This window comes from Ananas comosus, linkage group 15, assembly GCF_001540865.1.
Source record: "Ananas comosus cultivar F153 linkage group 15, ASM154086v1, whole genome shotgun sequence".
Taxonomy (NCBI): domain Eukaryota; kingdom Viridiplantae; phylum Streptophyta; class Magnoliopsida; order Poales; family Bromeliaceae; genus Ananas; species Ananas comosus.
The window spans coordinates 10,074,726-10,091,754 of record NC_033635.1 but is presented as its reverse complement, the minus strand read 5'-3'; the positions used below and the strand labels follow the sequence as shown (position 1 = coordinate 10,091,754).

General features: G+C 35.3%; 2 protein-coding genes across 2 annotated transcripts in view; both read right to left on the bottom strand.

Moving 5' to 3' along the window:
- Nucleotides 1–1,313, bottom strand: part of LOC109721809 (chaperone protein DnaJ) — a 10,242-nt gene extending 8,929 nt beyond the window's left edge. The window contains exon 1 of the mRNA XM_020249601.1: nucleotides 983–1,313. Within this exon, the coding sequence (XP_020105190.1) occupies nucleotides 983–1,276 (294 nt within the window). The 5' untranslated portion in view covers nucleotides 1,277–1,313. The remainder of the gene's footprint in view (nucleotides 1–982) is intronic.
- LOC109721749 (peroxygenase-like) lies at nucleotides 3,590–15,326 on the bottom strand. The gene is made up of 6 exons (XM_020249523.1): nucleotides 15,099–15,326; nucleotides 11,650–11,799; nucleotides 8,094–8,179; nucleotides 4,812–4,906; nucleotides 4,331–4,456; nucleotides 3,590–4,033 (listed from the first exon to the last, which is right to left on the bottom strand). Exons 1-6 carry the CDS (start codon nucleotides 15,202–15,204, stop codon nucleotides 3,877–3,879), a joined length of 720 nt encoding a protein of 239 aa, XP_020105112.1. The 5' UTR covers nucleotides 15,205–15,326; the 3' UTR covers nucleotides 3,590–3,876.

Here is a 17,029-nt window from a genome sequence, read left to right as displayed (position 1 = left end):
GTACGGGGTTTCTTCCCCCGTGCCATGCCCCCCCAGAGCCTGGGGGGGAGACAGAGCGCCGTGCGTGGACGCACGGCGGTTAAAAAAAAAAAAAAAAGGAAAAACCGAAAAAAAAAACAAAAAAAAAAAGAAAACAGGAGATCCCCCTTCTTGGGGGCACGGTACGGCACGCCCCCGTACCGTACGACACGGGCGGCACTTTAATCCTTGCTGAAAATTTCTTCTTGAAGTTTGACCAAAATTCCTATTTCATCCCAGATTTTCAATTTTGCAATAGAATGTTAATGTATGGTGTTGATTGGCACCACTTTGTATTTTGTAAAGAATTAGATTAACAAAAGGACTTACGTAAAATTTCGGGGAATAACTTGTCACCATTGAAACTATGAGGACGAAATTTTGAAATGTAGGTCAAAGTAATATATTTAATAAAAAAAAAAGTGAGATTTTTTTTTTTTTTACTAAATGCTACCCAAATTAACAGTGTATTAGACAATTTATTCAATTTATGAAATTTTACACTATTAAATATAACCAAAGACATCCACCAAATCATTCCTGTGAAACTTTGTATCCAGAATCAATAATCATTCAAAATGCAACTTCCAATGCATGCTTGACATTGCAGAATTTTTTCCCCGAGGGTGTAATCGACACAGAGATTTCAGGGACTAAATTGTTACAATCAAAACTATAAGGATGAAATTTTGAAATGAAAATCAAAGTAATAGAATTAAAACACTAAAAATTGAGATCGCATTTTGTCTCTAGCTACCTAAACTAACAATTTATTAGACAGTGCATTCAATTTATGTATTCTGCTCCACTGTATCCGACCAATTGTCATCTGAAACCTATTCGCTGAAGTTTTGCATTGTTGCGACCATTCACGAGAGGACAATCCACAGATGAGGCAAACCACTGGGGAATTTTTCCAAATTAGCAATAATTACAGCTAACTGAAGCGGATTCTAAGGCGAACCTTACGGGCGAGGCTCCTGTAGGAGCTCTTGATCTCCTGGAGAGTGGCGTTGCGGCGGAGATTGAGCGTCACGTAGTAGTCCTTCGTCGCCGCCGCCGCGGCCGCGTCGCCCTTCGCCGCGGCCACCCCGCAGAGGCGGAGGCGGCGGCGATGGCCGACCCGCGGCGCCACCCGCAGGGGGGAGAAGCGCGGCTCCGCTGCGGCGGCGGAGGAGAGGCTCCGCCGCCGAGGTGAGAGGGGTGGAAGGAAGAAGGAGAGGCTAGGGTTTGAGAGGAGGAGAGGGCTCGTCGCCATTGACGGGGTGGGGCGAGAGCTCGGGGGCTCCTGCAGAAGCGTCGGAGACGATGAGGTATTCGTTCACGGACTAATAAAACCCTCTTCGGATTCGGACCTCACCGGTCCGGGTTTCGGGCCGGGTCCAATTTACGGGTCTAAACCCGCCAAATGCATGCACATATGATATTCAGATCCCGGATTTTGGTCCAAAACGACCAGTCGGATCGGGCGAAGTATTAAAATTTCGATCCGGCCCGGATCGACCCAAGAGGAGGATAATTTTAGGGCTTAATTTTTAGAAGGGTTAATTTCATAAAGGTCCCTGTAAACGTAGTCAATGACAAATATATTCCTATAAAGTTCAACTTTTATATGTTATTTTTATAAAAGTCCTGATATTTTCAAATATATCTCTATCGTTAGAATCCATTAGAAAAATTTAGTTAACCATAGGTTAAATACTTAACCTTGGTTAGTTTATATTGTTATGATTTTTGGAGGGACATATTTGTGATGGTAAAATTAAAAATATAAACTGTTCTCTAATGATAACAAATTAGAGGGATATATTTGAAAATATTAAAATTTGTGTAGAGACAACGTATGAAAGTTGAACTTTATAAGAATATATATTTGTCATTTACTATTTGTAGGGACTTGTATGAAATTAACCTTTTTTAGAAAGTAAAATATTATCAATACACATATACATATGGAGTAGGACTTCTGTGCTATTAAGAGTACGGAGGCTTCTGTACTTATAAGCCATTTTTCATGATGGAACTAAGGATTTAAGTACCGTGGTACGGAATCGTGCCGCAAATTTGCTAGCACGGTACGGTACGATACGTGTCGCGTCATACTGATGCGTATCGATCACAAAAAATACTTGTGTGCCGACACATAATGATATGAATAATTTATTTTCTTTAGCAACAAAATTTTTTAATTGATTATTATATATCTTTGTCAAACCTTCTGAATTTTATTTGAAAATTTTACTTACTAATTTGAAATAAAAAGAATTTTGAACTATGTCATCGGCATAGGGACTGTATCGTGCCGATATCTTATTGGTACGATACGGTACAATGAATATGACTCGTGTCGATAAATACTTAAATCTTTAGATGGAATTTTTGAATCGACGATCAACGATCTAGCGTGTTGGAAATATTTAGAAAATAATTTTTGTGAATTTTCAATATTATTTACTTAGTGATCAAAAAGATTCAAAATCAATAATTTTTAATGGTTGATGTGTGCCGTTTGCAAATTTAATGGTGTAGAAGTATTCAAATCAGATAAAATTTTGATAATAAATTTTTTATACTATCTACAATAAGATCAATATTTCTGATAAAAAATTTTAATACTACATCATAACTTTTTGTAAGATTTTTATTTTCAACCGTTGATTTTGAGTCTTTTCAATCATTAATTAAGTTTTTTTTTTTGATTAAAAATCATTAAGTGATATCAAGAAACCCTAGACTAATGACATGATAACTCCATTTTGAGAAATCGCAAAATTTGTATTCTAGATAATTTAAATATACTAGATTAAGTCCAATAAAACCGATCGTTGATTCGAAAGTTCCATCATAAAAAACATCTTGGGAGCACAGAGGTCTCTATGCTCCCAATCCCAATAGCACACAAGTCCTACTCTATACATATGTTTGTTTGACTGAAAGCGGAGGTGTATTTTCGACTGTAAATATTTATTTTCATTACCCTAAATTACATTATACTACACTATAATTTATATTTTTTTCATTTTCTAGACTATATTATTTTTTTTTTTTTCAAACACACTATTCAAGTATAATTTTTTTTTCAAATCCTATATTATAAATAATAAATCTACCATTTTAAATAAAAATTATTAAAAAATACCGATTAAAATAGTATAGCATATATTCAGCTTATTTTGACGCAAAAAATAATAAAATATATAAAATTAGTAAAAAGAGCAATTGAAAATAATTTAATAAATGTTTTTAATGAGTTTATCCTGAATATTTCATTTTATATTTTTTGTATCATTTAAGATATTTCTGTTTTACAGGAAATATCTCAAAAAATAATTATTTTTTGGCTAAAAAAGAATTTCCACCCATTTGGTTTTTAGAAAAATTAGTTTCTCCGAAAGTCTTTTTCTCCAAATTTTATGAAAAAAAAATTAGTTTTTTAATTATGGAAAAAATTATTTTTTATTTTTTTTTTCAGAAAGTAATTTAAAGAGAGCTTATATATTAAACAATGTGATGGAAAATATTTCTCATCCTTATTGAATGATATCACATCTCTCACATTTAACAAAGAAAATTAAACAACACATATATATTTGGCTTTTATTAACAAGATCACTAGTTCTCATAAGCCCAAAGAGATCATAGAGAATGGTATCATTATTTTACACTCTGTTGCGCACTATTTATTAATTATTATGAGGGTAAAATGTATTGAAACCCCTAAACTTTAATTATTATTATTATTATTATTTTAACAAATAAGAGCTTATTAAACTTTTAATTTTGACAATCACACTTCTTTTCCCTTATTATTATTATTATATATATATCAATATCATTAGCTATTAATGTGCACATCATTTAGATCGATTTCATCGTCATCTTCTTCTTCTTCTCCTCCTCAAGCTGCACAAATAAACTACCATCGAAGACGCTTCTGACAGTTTCGCGGTGTAACAAACCGTTCTCATCTTTCCCCAGTGAGTAAAGAAGCTCCCATTCTGCAAAATTGATAACCCTGCATATGATTTTGGCAATGAAAGAGTAAGTAGTATGTTAATTTAAGTCAAATTTATTAGATTTATGTAAAGATCGAAGAAACATAAAGAGCTTGTTTTGATTTGGGCGTAATCGACGATTTGCTTATTTACTAAATTATCATTAATTCTAATGGTAAAGTTTTGTTTTAAATAAATACATACAAAACTTATCTGAACTATAAACTAATTTGAATCGTCAACTCCACTTTTCAAAATTTTAATTTTACTATCCAACCTTTCAATTTGTTTGTTAATATGATTCAGCTGGTGCTCACCGTCCAATGAAATCCAAGGCGTTGCGATTGGCTTTCAGCATTGTGGATACCTCGTTTGCAGTTAAAGCATTTGCATGAGTTCTTGCATATTTGCTGAAAATAGCGTCGAACTTCGATGGGTCGAATCTGCATGACATAAATCAAAGATAATTTTTTTTAAAAAAATTCATAGGAGCACTACTGCAAAACAAACCTTCCTTCTGGGTCATAGGTCTCAGAGTCGCTTTGCTTATATACCCTTCACAACTATTCAAAGTTTTTAAATTTACCTCTCTATATTCAAAATACTCTTTTAAATCCCAATTTCCACCGGTAAACCCTAAGGTTTAGGAGATATTTGAAAAAAAAATTTCAGAAATTAATAAGGACATTTTAGTCAACAATGGATATATTAGATATATATTTTTAAAATTTTGATGAGCATATTAGATATTATCTCTTTTAATTTTTTTTTTAATTGGAGTACTACTGCAATACAAACCTTCCTTCTGTGTCGTAGGTCTCAGAGTCACTTCCATGCTTTGCTTTGTGGATGTTTCTTATGTAAATGGGAAAGAGAGGAGAAGGTATCCATCCCTACATTAAAACAACAATTAAATCAAATAATAATAAAAAATGAATAATTGCTAGATTATCTCAATATCTATACAACTAATAAAAGGCGAACCCTCAACCCGCCACGCCTCGCCTCCGCAGCGAACCCCCGCCCTGCAGCGGGCTCTCCGCGTTTTGCGGGTGCCTCGCGCGAGAGAGAGAGGGAGAGAGAGAACAGAGGGAGGAGAGAGAGAGAGAGCGTACAGAGAGAGGGGGAGAGAGAGAGAACAGAGGGAGGAGAGAGAGAGAGAGAGAGAGAGAGAGAGAGGGAGAGGGAGACAGACGAGAGAGAGGGAAGCACCCCCATGCGGCCCCCCCCTGGCCCCCGCCCTTCTCTCTACTCTCTCTTCCCCTCTCTCCCTAGCCGCACCCCGTTCCCCCCTCTCTCCCCTACCCCCCCCGCGTGCCGCCTGGTCCCTCACCCAGCACGCGCGACCCGCTCCCGGCGGGTGCGGGTCCAAGGGGCTCATCCGCCGCGCCCGAGGCGGGTTCGGGTCCCCCTCGCTCCTCCTCTTTACTCTCCTCTCCCCGCCCCGGCTCCTCTTCCCCCCCACACGCTGCCGCCTTTCCTCCCTCCGGCCTCTCCTCTCTCTCCCCCCCCATCCCAGCGGGCGGCATGCAGGATGCGCGGCCATCGGGGAGGCGCCTGGGGCGCGGGGCAGCCGGGGTCGCCTGCAGGACCCGACGCACGGCGGTGGCAGCGGAGGTGCGCGGCGCGGGCGCGCGCGGCGCGCGGTCGACTCACCGACGGGGAAGCGGGGGGGTGGGGAGAGGGGGAGAGAGGGAAAGAAGAGAGGGGAAAGAGGAGAGAGATATCAAGAGAGACAGAGACTTTTACATACTTATTAAAATTTAATTTATATTTTTAATATATATCATTTATTTATATATAAATATTTATTTTAATCTATATATATTTAATCTAAATTTTAAATTTTAAACTTTAAATATATATTTTAAATTTTAAATTTCAACATTTTCAGAGAGAGAGAGAGAGAAAGAGAGAGAGGGAGAGAGAGAGAGAGAGAGAGAGAAGGGGAGAGAGGGAGAGGGGTGGGGGGGGAGGACATCTTGTTTGGTTGTTTAAGGCACATGAAATTGAAGAAACATATTTTTCTAGCTATGCTTTGAATTGATTACAATTCTATAAATGCAAAGCTTTTTGTATGATTCACATCTTAGGTATTTCTTTCCTAATTTTTTTTTTTTTTTTTTGCATTTTGCTGATGCACAATTTTTTTTAAAAAAAATGATACCTGTACGTTTCGTATGTAAGTATATATCTTACACTTTTGCATTTAAGAGTATTAAAAAAAAATTGGGCTCAAGCAATTAGATCTGATAGTTTAGATCTAACAAGTTATTAATATCAATAATTCGAGACATTGCATTTAGTATCAAAGACAGATAACCAGTTGAAAGTAATGAGATGGGATTCAATTAGGAGTGAGAGTGGACATCGTACGCACTTAGGCGTGACGAGAACGTCAAGGTCTAAATAGGGGAATCGGTGATATCCCAATAGTCCAAAATAATGTGGAAGAGTGTGAGTCACATACGCTAATATTAACGACTGTATTTAAATATTTTGATCCCATGGCTTAGATTCAACAAATTATTAGTACTGTATATATATGAAGTTGAGCCAAAATATTATTGGTACGAGCAAAGCACTTGTTACAATATGTAGGATTGTTAACATAACCTATTAATTCCAAAATGTCAAGCTATCAGAAAGGCACAAATAATTCATTTAAAACCACTACAACAAAAACGGTGTATAGCGATACTTTTAAATATCGGTACATGTCAAAAAAAGTGTTACTGGCTAAATTACCGACATTTTTAAAAATGTTGCTATAAGTAGGGTCACTATAAGTAGGGTCGCCTTGATATTTAGCACCCACTCCTCCAGCGACTTATGTGGAGGGATACGTGGCGATCATAGTCTTTTATGGTCCTTGCGAGATCCCTCCGGCCGAACTCCAGCCACCGGAATTCTACCTCGTCGTCGGTTACAGCAGCGGAGGAGGAGAAGGGGAGATGTTGATCAATTTTTTCTTTTTTTTTCTTTTTTATTTGTAATCGGGCCGAGTGGACAGTGTGTGGTTGGTTAAGTAGAGAAACTTTTTATTTTTGATTGAATTGAGATTTATATTTAGGCGTTAGTAGATTTTTTTAAAAAAATTTGGTATAAATAGAACACTTATATAAAAGTGTCCCAAAAATGTGTCGCTATAATCTAATTCTGTTGTAGTGAACATATAGAGACAACATTCAAAGGTTTCGATCGTGACTCAATCCAGCTAGTCTTCGGCCATTTCAAATGTGACCTAACTCAACATAGCTTTGTTGGAAAAATCTTTCTGATCTTTTATTACAATATTCTTTAAAAACCAAATCGGAAATTAAAATTCAAGTTTGGAAAAATCCCAAAACAAAATTAAACAAAAATATTGAAAAGATAAGGTTTAGATAAGGCCTGTGGATCGAGGCGTGCAGAGCACTGTCCTAGAAGCGAAATTGCCCCTCCACGTGCGAGGCTTACCGGCAATTACTCATAGCGATACAACGACCACGTTCCACCCCGTGGGCACGCTTTCAAGGTGGCGCAAGACGAACTCAACGAGCTTCAGATCCATCAACGAAAACTCGGCGAAAATTAATAGCGAGAAAGTAGAAAAAGACAAGAGGCTTTTGGTATGCCCGGGTTATTATTATTCATAATTAACTCGTGCACCCTCGCCCCATATTTATAATCAATGCGAGGATCTTGTTCTATCTCATTAAATCTAAGTAGAACAAGATAAGCCTAAGATTATACCTAAAAGGATTAGGATTAGAATAAATATAAAGATAAGAATAAAACTCAAAGAATAAATCACAACAAACACAATAAAGAAATCCAATCAAATAGTTTTAATAAGTTTTAAGTCATAACAAACTCAATAAAATCCAACAAGCTTCCCACTATTTCGAACGTTATTTGGCCCAATCCTACCTCCCGCCATGAGGCAGAGCACTAGTCCTTAAACCAACACTATCAATTTTCTAGTCCTCGGATCCATAAGAATACCACTACCGTAGCATAAACCCTAAACATTCCAGGATCAAAAATTGGTAGTCGTGAAAACTATCAATAATATTATATGTGCAACATGAATCTTACTTGTTGGGTGGGAAAACTCAGGAAAAGATTTACGAAGATAGCAGCGCCAAGAGATGTTAAGAATCCACAACCAATTGCACGAAAACCTGAAAAATTGAAAAGGATAAAGCCTAATAAATGATTTTAAATACCAAGAACATGAGATATATAACTACCAATAAGTGTAAGCATTGGTCCGTTCGGTTCGATTTTTATAGTATTATAAAAAAAAAAATCAAATGAAATCAAATCAAACCGAATTAGAAGGATGAACTGAATCGAACCGAACCGAACCGATTTCGATTCAGTTTATATGGTTTTGGTAAAATATTTTTATTTAGTTTAAGTTTTTTTTTAAAAAAACTACTAAAAATAAGATATAATCATAATTAATATGCCCAACTATTTGATTATTGTGAAACAACCGTTGTTAGAGAACGGTGTTTTAAACATGTCTGGGCTCAAGACTTCTTTAGTCGGTCCATGACATGAGCTTGAATTAAATGAGAGAAAATTAATATGCTAGGAGCCTGGTGTGACTCGAACTCAGAACCTTCTGCTCTGATATCATGTGAAACAATCGTTGTACTCTAAAAGCTTACACTGTTAGAGTACGGTGTTTATATATTTTTATATTTAACACTCCCCCTCACGTCTGGGCTCGAGACTTTTTTAGTCGGCCTATGACGTGGACTTGAATTAAATGGTATGAAATTAATATGCAAGGAACCTGGTGTGACTAGAACTCAGGACCTTCTGCACTGATACTATGTGAAACAACCGTTGTACTCTAAAAACTTAAGCTGTTAGAGCATGGTGTTTATATATTTTTATATTTAACACCCCCTCACGTCTAGGCTCGAGACTTTTTAGTCGGTTTATGACGTGGGCTTGAATTAAATGGGAGGAAATTTGCTAGGAGCCTGGTATCACCATAGTTAGTTAATTCGGATTCGGCAAAAATTCGGTTCGGATATAATTCGGATAAAATTTGTCTTTTAATTTTTAAATTCGTTGAAAAATACGCCTAAAAAACGGATTCGGTAATTATTTGGATACGTGATTTATACGGATATTATACGTTCACCAATTAAAAATTCGGGATCGAAAATTCGGCTATATAATAAATATATAATAATTAATATACTATATATATTTTTATTATAATTTTTATATATAAATTAAATATATTTAAAATTGTAATAAATATATATTAATAATATCANCATCAAATTTTATATATATTATATATAATATAAAATTAATTAGGATTTGGGCCGGATTTAAGGTGGGTACAAACAAAATCCATACTCGGTCCACAAAACAACTATACGTTTTTTGGGCAACAGAGAGAGAAGATGGATGTTAGATAGTATAATGAGGGCAAAAATACTTAATTATTCTCAATATCGAAAGAGCCAAATATTTTTTTTTTTTTCGGGTATCTAGTAACCGGTACATCTTTCAAAATGACTCTTTCAAAGTGACTTACTATCGCAGATCATAACTTAAAAATATAAATAAATCTGAGCCATTGAATGAACGATATCAAAAAATAAAAAATATAGAAGCACTTCTTATATACAGAGAGAGAGAGAGAGAATTATGCTACACTATTAGTAGCATCAAGTCATTGGTGCTATTAGGTTTTCGGCTCTTGGATGAAGCGATGTGCAGTTAGGATGATAGTTATCTCCTAGAGTTGAGAGAGTGATTGGTTGAATAGTATGATCTAATGGATAGAAATGATCAATGAGGTAAATTTAACGGCAGAAACACTTAGAAGCATCAAGTGCTTGGTGCTTTTAAAAACACCATAACTCTCTCTCTCTCTCTCTCTCTCTCTCTATATATATATATATATATAGTAGGGCTGCTATGCTCTCAGGAGTACGGAGGCCTCCGTGCTCTTGAGCCGTTTTCGATGATGGAATTTTCGAATCGACGATCGGCTCCGTTAGACTTGATCTAGGGTATTTGAAGTTTCTAGAAAATAATTTTTGCGATTTTTTGATATCATTTACCTAGTGATCGAAAGATTCAAAATCAATAATTTTTAATGGTTGATATCTGCCGTTTTCAAGTTTAACGGTGTAGAAGTATTCAAATCAGATGAAATTTTGATACAAAATTTTTTATACTATCTACAACAAGGTCAATATTTCTGATCAAAAATTTTAATGCTATATCACCACTTTTTATATGATTTTTATTTTCAGCCGTTAAAAATTATTGATATTGAATCCTTTCGATTGCTAGGTAAATGATATCGAAAAATTGCAAAAATTATTTTCTAGAAACTTCAAATATGCTAGATCAAGTCTAACGGAGCCGATCGTCGATTCGGAAATTCCATCATCGAAAACGACTCAGAAGCACGGAGGGCTCCGTGCTCCTGAGAGCACAGCAGCCCTGCTATATATATATATATATATATATATATATATATATATATATATAATGAGAGGGAGGTCTAACATGGACCTCCCTCTTATCCGGTCCACGATGCCGACGTGGCCTCGTGGACCGTGCGTGCCCTTGCCTCCGTTCGGGGCGCAACACCGCGCCTTTTTCCTGTTGATTTTTTATTCCTGCGGACGGTACGCAGAGTCGTGGACGGCGTCGAGCGAGATGGGAACCGTAGTCACGGCCCTCTTGCTCCCGGCGCCGGCCAGGGCGGCGGCGGAGGACGACGATGACGAGTGTCGCCGACTCGCGAGCCCTTTTTTTGGGCGAAAGCGGACGGCGTCGGGCGAGGCCGGAACTGTAGCTGCGGCCCTCTTGCTCCCAGCGCCGCCAGGGCGGCGGTGGAGAAGGACGACGACGAGCGTATCCGACTCGCGGGCCGTTTATTTGAGCGAATTATTCGCGAATCAAGAATAATTCACTGATAATTATTTTTGGAGAAAAAAACACGTTTTTTTCGCACTTTTGGGAAAAATACGTTTACTGCCGTTTAATTCGGCTATTCAAAAATTCACGAATAATTCGCGTATTATTCGCGAATTTACTAACTAAGGGTATGACTCGAACTCAGGACCTTTTACTCTGATACCATGTGAAACAACCGTTGTACTCTAAAAGCTTAAGCTTATAGAGCTAAGCTTAAGCTTTTAGAGTACAACGGTTGTTTCACAATTATTATTAAAACTAATCTATTATTTTTTGTAATTTAAGTTTCATTCAGTTATTTGAATTACCAAAATTTCTTTTTATTCAGTTTATCACAGCTATTTTGATTTTTAACCCTTAGAACCAAATCGAACCGAGTATATGTAAAACTAAACCAAACCGACCTACTTCGGTTAGTTTCATTCGGTAATTCATATTGAACCCAATAGTGCTCACCACTAACTACTCGACTTTAGAAAATAACTTTATAGTAGGGAGGTTTCCAACGACATCTTGTTTCGTCATGTGTCATTTTTATCTGTATTCATCTATTATAAACATTCTCTCTATGATTTAAAAATTCTATGCATTATAGCAGATCGGAAGCTCTCCAGTGACACGTCGTTGGAGAGCTTCCCACTAAAGTTTTATCCCCGGACTCCTTAAACAACATCTTTTGATATACCTTGGTATGTTTCCCATGGATACACTTTTCCATCCCCATTTCGATCGAAAAATGCTACGTGTTGCTGGAGCACGCTCATGTTACGGTTGTCCCACCCTTCTGTTCCATTTGGATGGCTCGGATCAACTGCCACCAGTGCCCGCGCTAGATCTGCACCGTCGAAAAAAAATAAAAATAAAAATAAAATGTGTAGTTACTATTTTATTAATTTTCACTTGGAAATTAAGGGCTTATTCAGCCGTAAGTGATTTTGTCATGAGAAAAAAATAATCTCCATTATTTACTTGATAGAAAGTTAATGGCATTAGAATTATAATTATCCCACTATTTTTTATTTATTTTATTTAAGACAATTTTTACAACAATAGTCGGTATTTATGATTGAAAATAATTATAGCAGTTCCTTTTCTTTTGATTTTTCTTACATGCTTTCTCTCTTGTTGTTGACTTTGGCATCAAAGTAGGTGAAATCAATTATGATATTTTAAAAATGTGGTGTTATGGACAAATTTAATTTATGACAAATTAAACAACAAAAGTTAATTTTTACGATCGAAAATAACTGCACATCCTTTCACTTCCGATGAAACAAACATGCGCTATAAAAGTATAGTACAATTTGGAAAGCTGTTGTTAGTCTCCACAAGTAGCTGTAGATAGGGTTAAATTTGGGTTTTTCTATTTTCACCCTTATAAACCGGTCCAAACCAAAGGAATATATAAAATCGAACCGAACCGACGAGGATGAGTCGGTTATGTTTGGTTATTCGGTTTAGGATATATTTGTTTCTCCGAAGGTGAAATTTTAAATGGAAGTAGGCTTTTAGGTGAGCTAGAATTCAGATAAAAGTATTTTTTCGTTAATGCTTCTTTGTATAGTTGTAAAATTGAAGTTCTCTTATTTTTCTTATTATTTGGGAGTAAATAATTAAATGACTTAAAAACTAAAGGNTTGTTTGTGTACCTTTTTTATTATTATTATTAATAGATCAGGCAAGTAGCTACGCAAACACATCACTACGTACTTTGAATTCATTGTACTTTGCAGAAGCAGTGGATCACATTTTGAACATATTAGGGTTTACCTAACTCCAAAAGGTCGTGATGGTACAGTACTCCTACTGTAGCACCATGTCAAATGAGTACTTCGGATAAATAATTGGGATCGATGATCGATCAAGATAAGGGTTTTGAGTGCCCAGGTTTGGTATGTATCTTCCAAAAGTGTGTGTGTGTATAGAATTAGACTGCTATACTATCTATAGTATAGAGCTCCGGTACTATAGTGTTTGTTTTCGATCTTAGGGCGTTCAAATCAACGATCCACACCGTTAAATATGATCTAGGGTATATGAATGTCTTAGAAATAAAATTTTGGTTTTTTTCGATATCGTTTACTTAGTAAATAAATTATATCAAAATGGACGGTGAAAATTGAATAATCTTTAAAATTTGAGTATAGGACTTTTAAATTCAAGATAAAAAATGTTAACCTTAATCTATATAGTTTAAAGTATTTTCTATCAAAATTTGAAGAAATTTAGATTCTTCTACACCGTTAAACTCCAAACTTGTCATAATAGCCATTGAAAATTGATAATTTTGAAATAGTTTGATCATAAAGTAAACTATGTCGAAAAAATATAAAATTTTATTTCTAGAAACTTTAAATACCCTAAATCAGTTTTATCGGTGTGGATCATTGATTTGAATGTCTTAAGATCGAAAACCAACACTATAGTACCGGAGCACGGTACTATAGATATATAGTATAGTAGCCTAGCTCTCTCTCTCTCTCTCTCTCTCTCTCTCTCTTTCTCTCTCTCTCTCTCTCTATATATATATATATATAGTGATGTTATCCCTACATTGCGATGGGCTAATGCTATAAAAGATAAAAGATTGACAAAATTAAAATTTTAAAATTTTTTGACTTGTAATGAAACATAAATAGATACAAATAGAAAATATAAAATAGATATATATACAAATGTAGTAAAAATTACAACAGCAAATAAATTATATATATCAATAATAAAAATTACAACAGCAAATAGATATTTTTTTAAAAAAAATGATTTGTTTAGATAAAAATGGATCATGTGAATATATTAATTAGAAAGTGAGCAGATGGGAAGACAAAGCATCGGGTAGAGATGAAGTGGAAATGCGCAGCATCAGAGAGTGAGAAGGGGGGGATAAAAGAGGAATTGCCACGTGGCAAACTTCATGAGAAATAATATATAATATGTATAGAAGATAGTTTTATTTTTTTTTTGAAAGATAGTTAACATGTTGCCCGCTTCATTTATTTTATTTAGAAATAAACTTAACTGGAAATGTGAATCAATTAGAATTTGAACTTGAGACATCGGGTACCAACAACCAATCACTTCGCCAGGGACGGAGCTATGTGGAGGCCCAAGATGGCCATGGCCCCCCTCAACTTCTCAATATTTGCTTAATGGTCCTTCAGTGTTCTTTTTTTTTTTTGTGGGCATGGGTAGCTTTGGCACCCCTAATTTTTAATATTCACTTAATAGTATGGTGCCAATATAACTGTCTCTCTCTCTCTCTCTCTTCCTCTAATCGGTATACTTTTTTTTATGGGTGAAAATATATTAAGACCCTCTTGCTTGTAGAGTATTTTGTAATGTATTTCTCTACTCTAAAAATTTTATTTAATAATTTTTTAAACTTTTATTTGACTAAATCAAGGATTGCACCAAATTTAATAGCTATGTTAATTTTATTTACTAAAAAATTAAAAAATTACTGTTAGATTTAGTAAATTTTCTATGTTATTTTAATGTAATAATATAATAAAAAAATAAAGTTCATGCTTTTACATTATTTATTTAATTAATAATGTTTTTGTAAAAATTTTTCAATTAGGGAAAATCTTGTGTATTATTTATTACTAAAGCTTCTACTTGAATATATTTTGGCCCCCCACGAGATTGAATCCTAGCTTCCTTCCTGCCCTTTGCCGCTTGCGCTAAGAACGGTCGATATATATAGTATTGTAATTTTACACTACTACGTACTGAGTGTAAAGTTAGAAAAAAAAATATTTTAAAAAAATCAGAATTTTACCCTAATAATTGAAATTCATAAAATATGAGTTTCTTTACATTTGGAATAGCTCAAAATTCAAAGAGTTAAAAGTTTATAATATATATAGTATTTGAGCTATATCGAGCCTCGTGTCTGGCTCACTACGATTTCGAGAGAAAAAAAATTCAACTCGTTTTCGACTTATTTATTAAATGAGCGATCGATCTCGAACTCACTTCGAGCCAAACAAAAGCCGACTCGCGAACAGCAAGCTGGATTGCCAGCCCTAAGCACCGGTAGTAACTTCTCGAGATAGAGATCGAGATTGAGATCGAGATCGAGATATAGAGAGAAGAAGAGACAGAAAGATAGGAGGGGCCGAATTTACATACATGGTTTAGGGAGCTCCTGCTGGAGGTCGAGGTTGAGCTTTCGTTCCTTCGTCACCGGAGCGCCGGCGGCTTCTGTCGCCAAAGATGCATCGCTCCTGCAGTCCATTCCTCCTCCTTTCTTCCTCTATCTCTCAAATTATAATAAGATTCAATCTACGTGAATTAGAAGTGAATTAGAAAGCACTTCACAACTCTCTCTCTCTCTCTCTCTCTCTCTCTCTCTCTATATAGAGAGAGAGTCTCTCTCTCTCTATATATAGAGAGAGAGTCTCTCTCTCTATATATAGAGAGAGAGAGAGAGTCATGGTTTGCGTGCGGGTGGCCACCCATGGTATCGCTGATAGTGATGCAAACGAGGCAGCAGATCTTGTGGATCGTAAACGCCAACCAGCTATACTAATAGGAATGACATATCAATCGCACTTAAGAGCTCAACCACAGCGCTTGCGATTTTCGATCTGACTCAATCCATCTGGACGTTGGATTTATTGTTGGGTCTCTTATCGTTAGGTCTCTTGTGGACCACTCTTTCACTCAACTTATTAGACTTATTCAGCTCAACTTATTAGTCTCTAAACCTATTGTTATAGGGCAGAAAGTTTGAGCTATTTTAGCTCAATAATTAATAGCTAACATATCCTGGGCGGGAGAGGGCGGATTTGAGCGAGACTAATTTTTATTGAACGGAGTGAATTAGAGCAGGAACGAATTTTTAGCAAATCCAGACAACTTGAAGAAAAAAAACGATGCCTGATTCCAGGCAGATTTTTTTAATAACCCGAACCTGAAACCTGAATCCGAATCCGAAATAAGTATTTCTCTTTTTAATATTTCAAAATATATTACAATAAATCTCAATTTTTAAAATACAAATTCAAATTGCATCAAATGTATATATTTATATTATATATAATGTAAAATAAATTCGGGTTTAGATCTGATACAGTCAAAATCTATATCCGAATTCTTCTATATCCGACGATTTTTTTTTTTTTGACATTCATATTGAAAATTATATATATTTAGCATCGAATAAATCTGTTATGTTTGAATTTGAATTCGAATAAAATTTTAAATATTTGTATCCATTCACATCCCTACCCGTGGTGCTTCAAATGCTTTAATTTTTGATGTTTTTGACACGTTAGCGTAGTACTAAAAATTGTTTTAAATAGAATTGTAGCGGCGTGTGGGGGATCATTCCGAGCAGTTGCGTGGCAGTTCGGGTGTACGACACGTGTACCGTTGACTACAGGTTGGATCAAATGCGTGCACGCATGCGGCCCCGTCGTACACCTACAGCCATTCGTTTTTCGCCACGTGGCGATTTTCGCCGTAAATGCTTTGTTGTAGGAAAAAGTCAAATAATTGCGCGAGGCACAAATCCATTAGGGATAATTGCACATGGATTCTTACAAAAATATCAAATAAAAAATATATTTTTGCATAACTTAAAGTTATAAAATTTATTTCTCCAATAATCATTTCATCTATAAATATATCTTCCTGTTGACAAAATTAACGGATAAAATGATCTTTTTACTTATTTTATATATATATATATATATATATATATAGAGTTGAGCTGGAATGCTATCGATAATAAACGAATTCCGTTGCCATCCATTTGTTTTCGATGATAGAGAATCCAAATCGACGATCGGAATTGTTAAACATGATTTATACCATTTAAAATATCTAGAAATTAAATTTCAAATCTTTTCGACAGCATTAATTAACCTAATGATCAAAGGGTTTCAAAATTTGTAATTTTAATAGTCGATATGAGACGCTTTTTCGTTTAACGGTATAAAGATATCCAAATCGATTAAATTTTTGTTAGAAAATTTTTAAATTATTTAGAATGAGATCTATACTCTCGATTTTGATTACAATATTCCTATCAGTATTGTAGCCGCTCATTTTGTGTC

What these genes read in the sequence shown, in the direction of transcription:
- LOC109721749 (XM_020249523.1), bottom strand. Translation starts at nt 15,204, where the DNA reads ATGGACTGCAGGAGCGATGCATCTTTGGCGACAGAAGCCGCCGGCGCT. An exon ending in ACCTACGACACAGAAGGAAG is followed by an intron (nt 4,457 to 4,811) that starts GTTTGTATTGCA and finishes TATGTCATGCAG; the next exon opens with ATTCGACCCATCGAAGTTCG. An exon ending in GCCTTGGATTTCATTGGACG is followed by an intron (nt 4,034 to 4,330) that starts GTGAGCACCAGC and finishes AATCATATGCAG; the next exon opens with GGTTATCAATTTTGCAGAAT.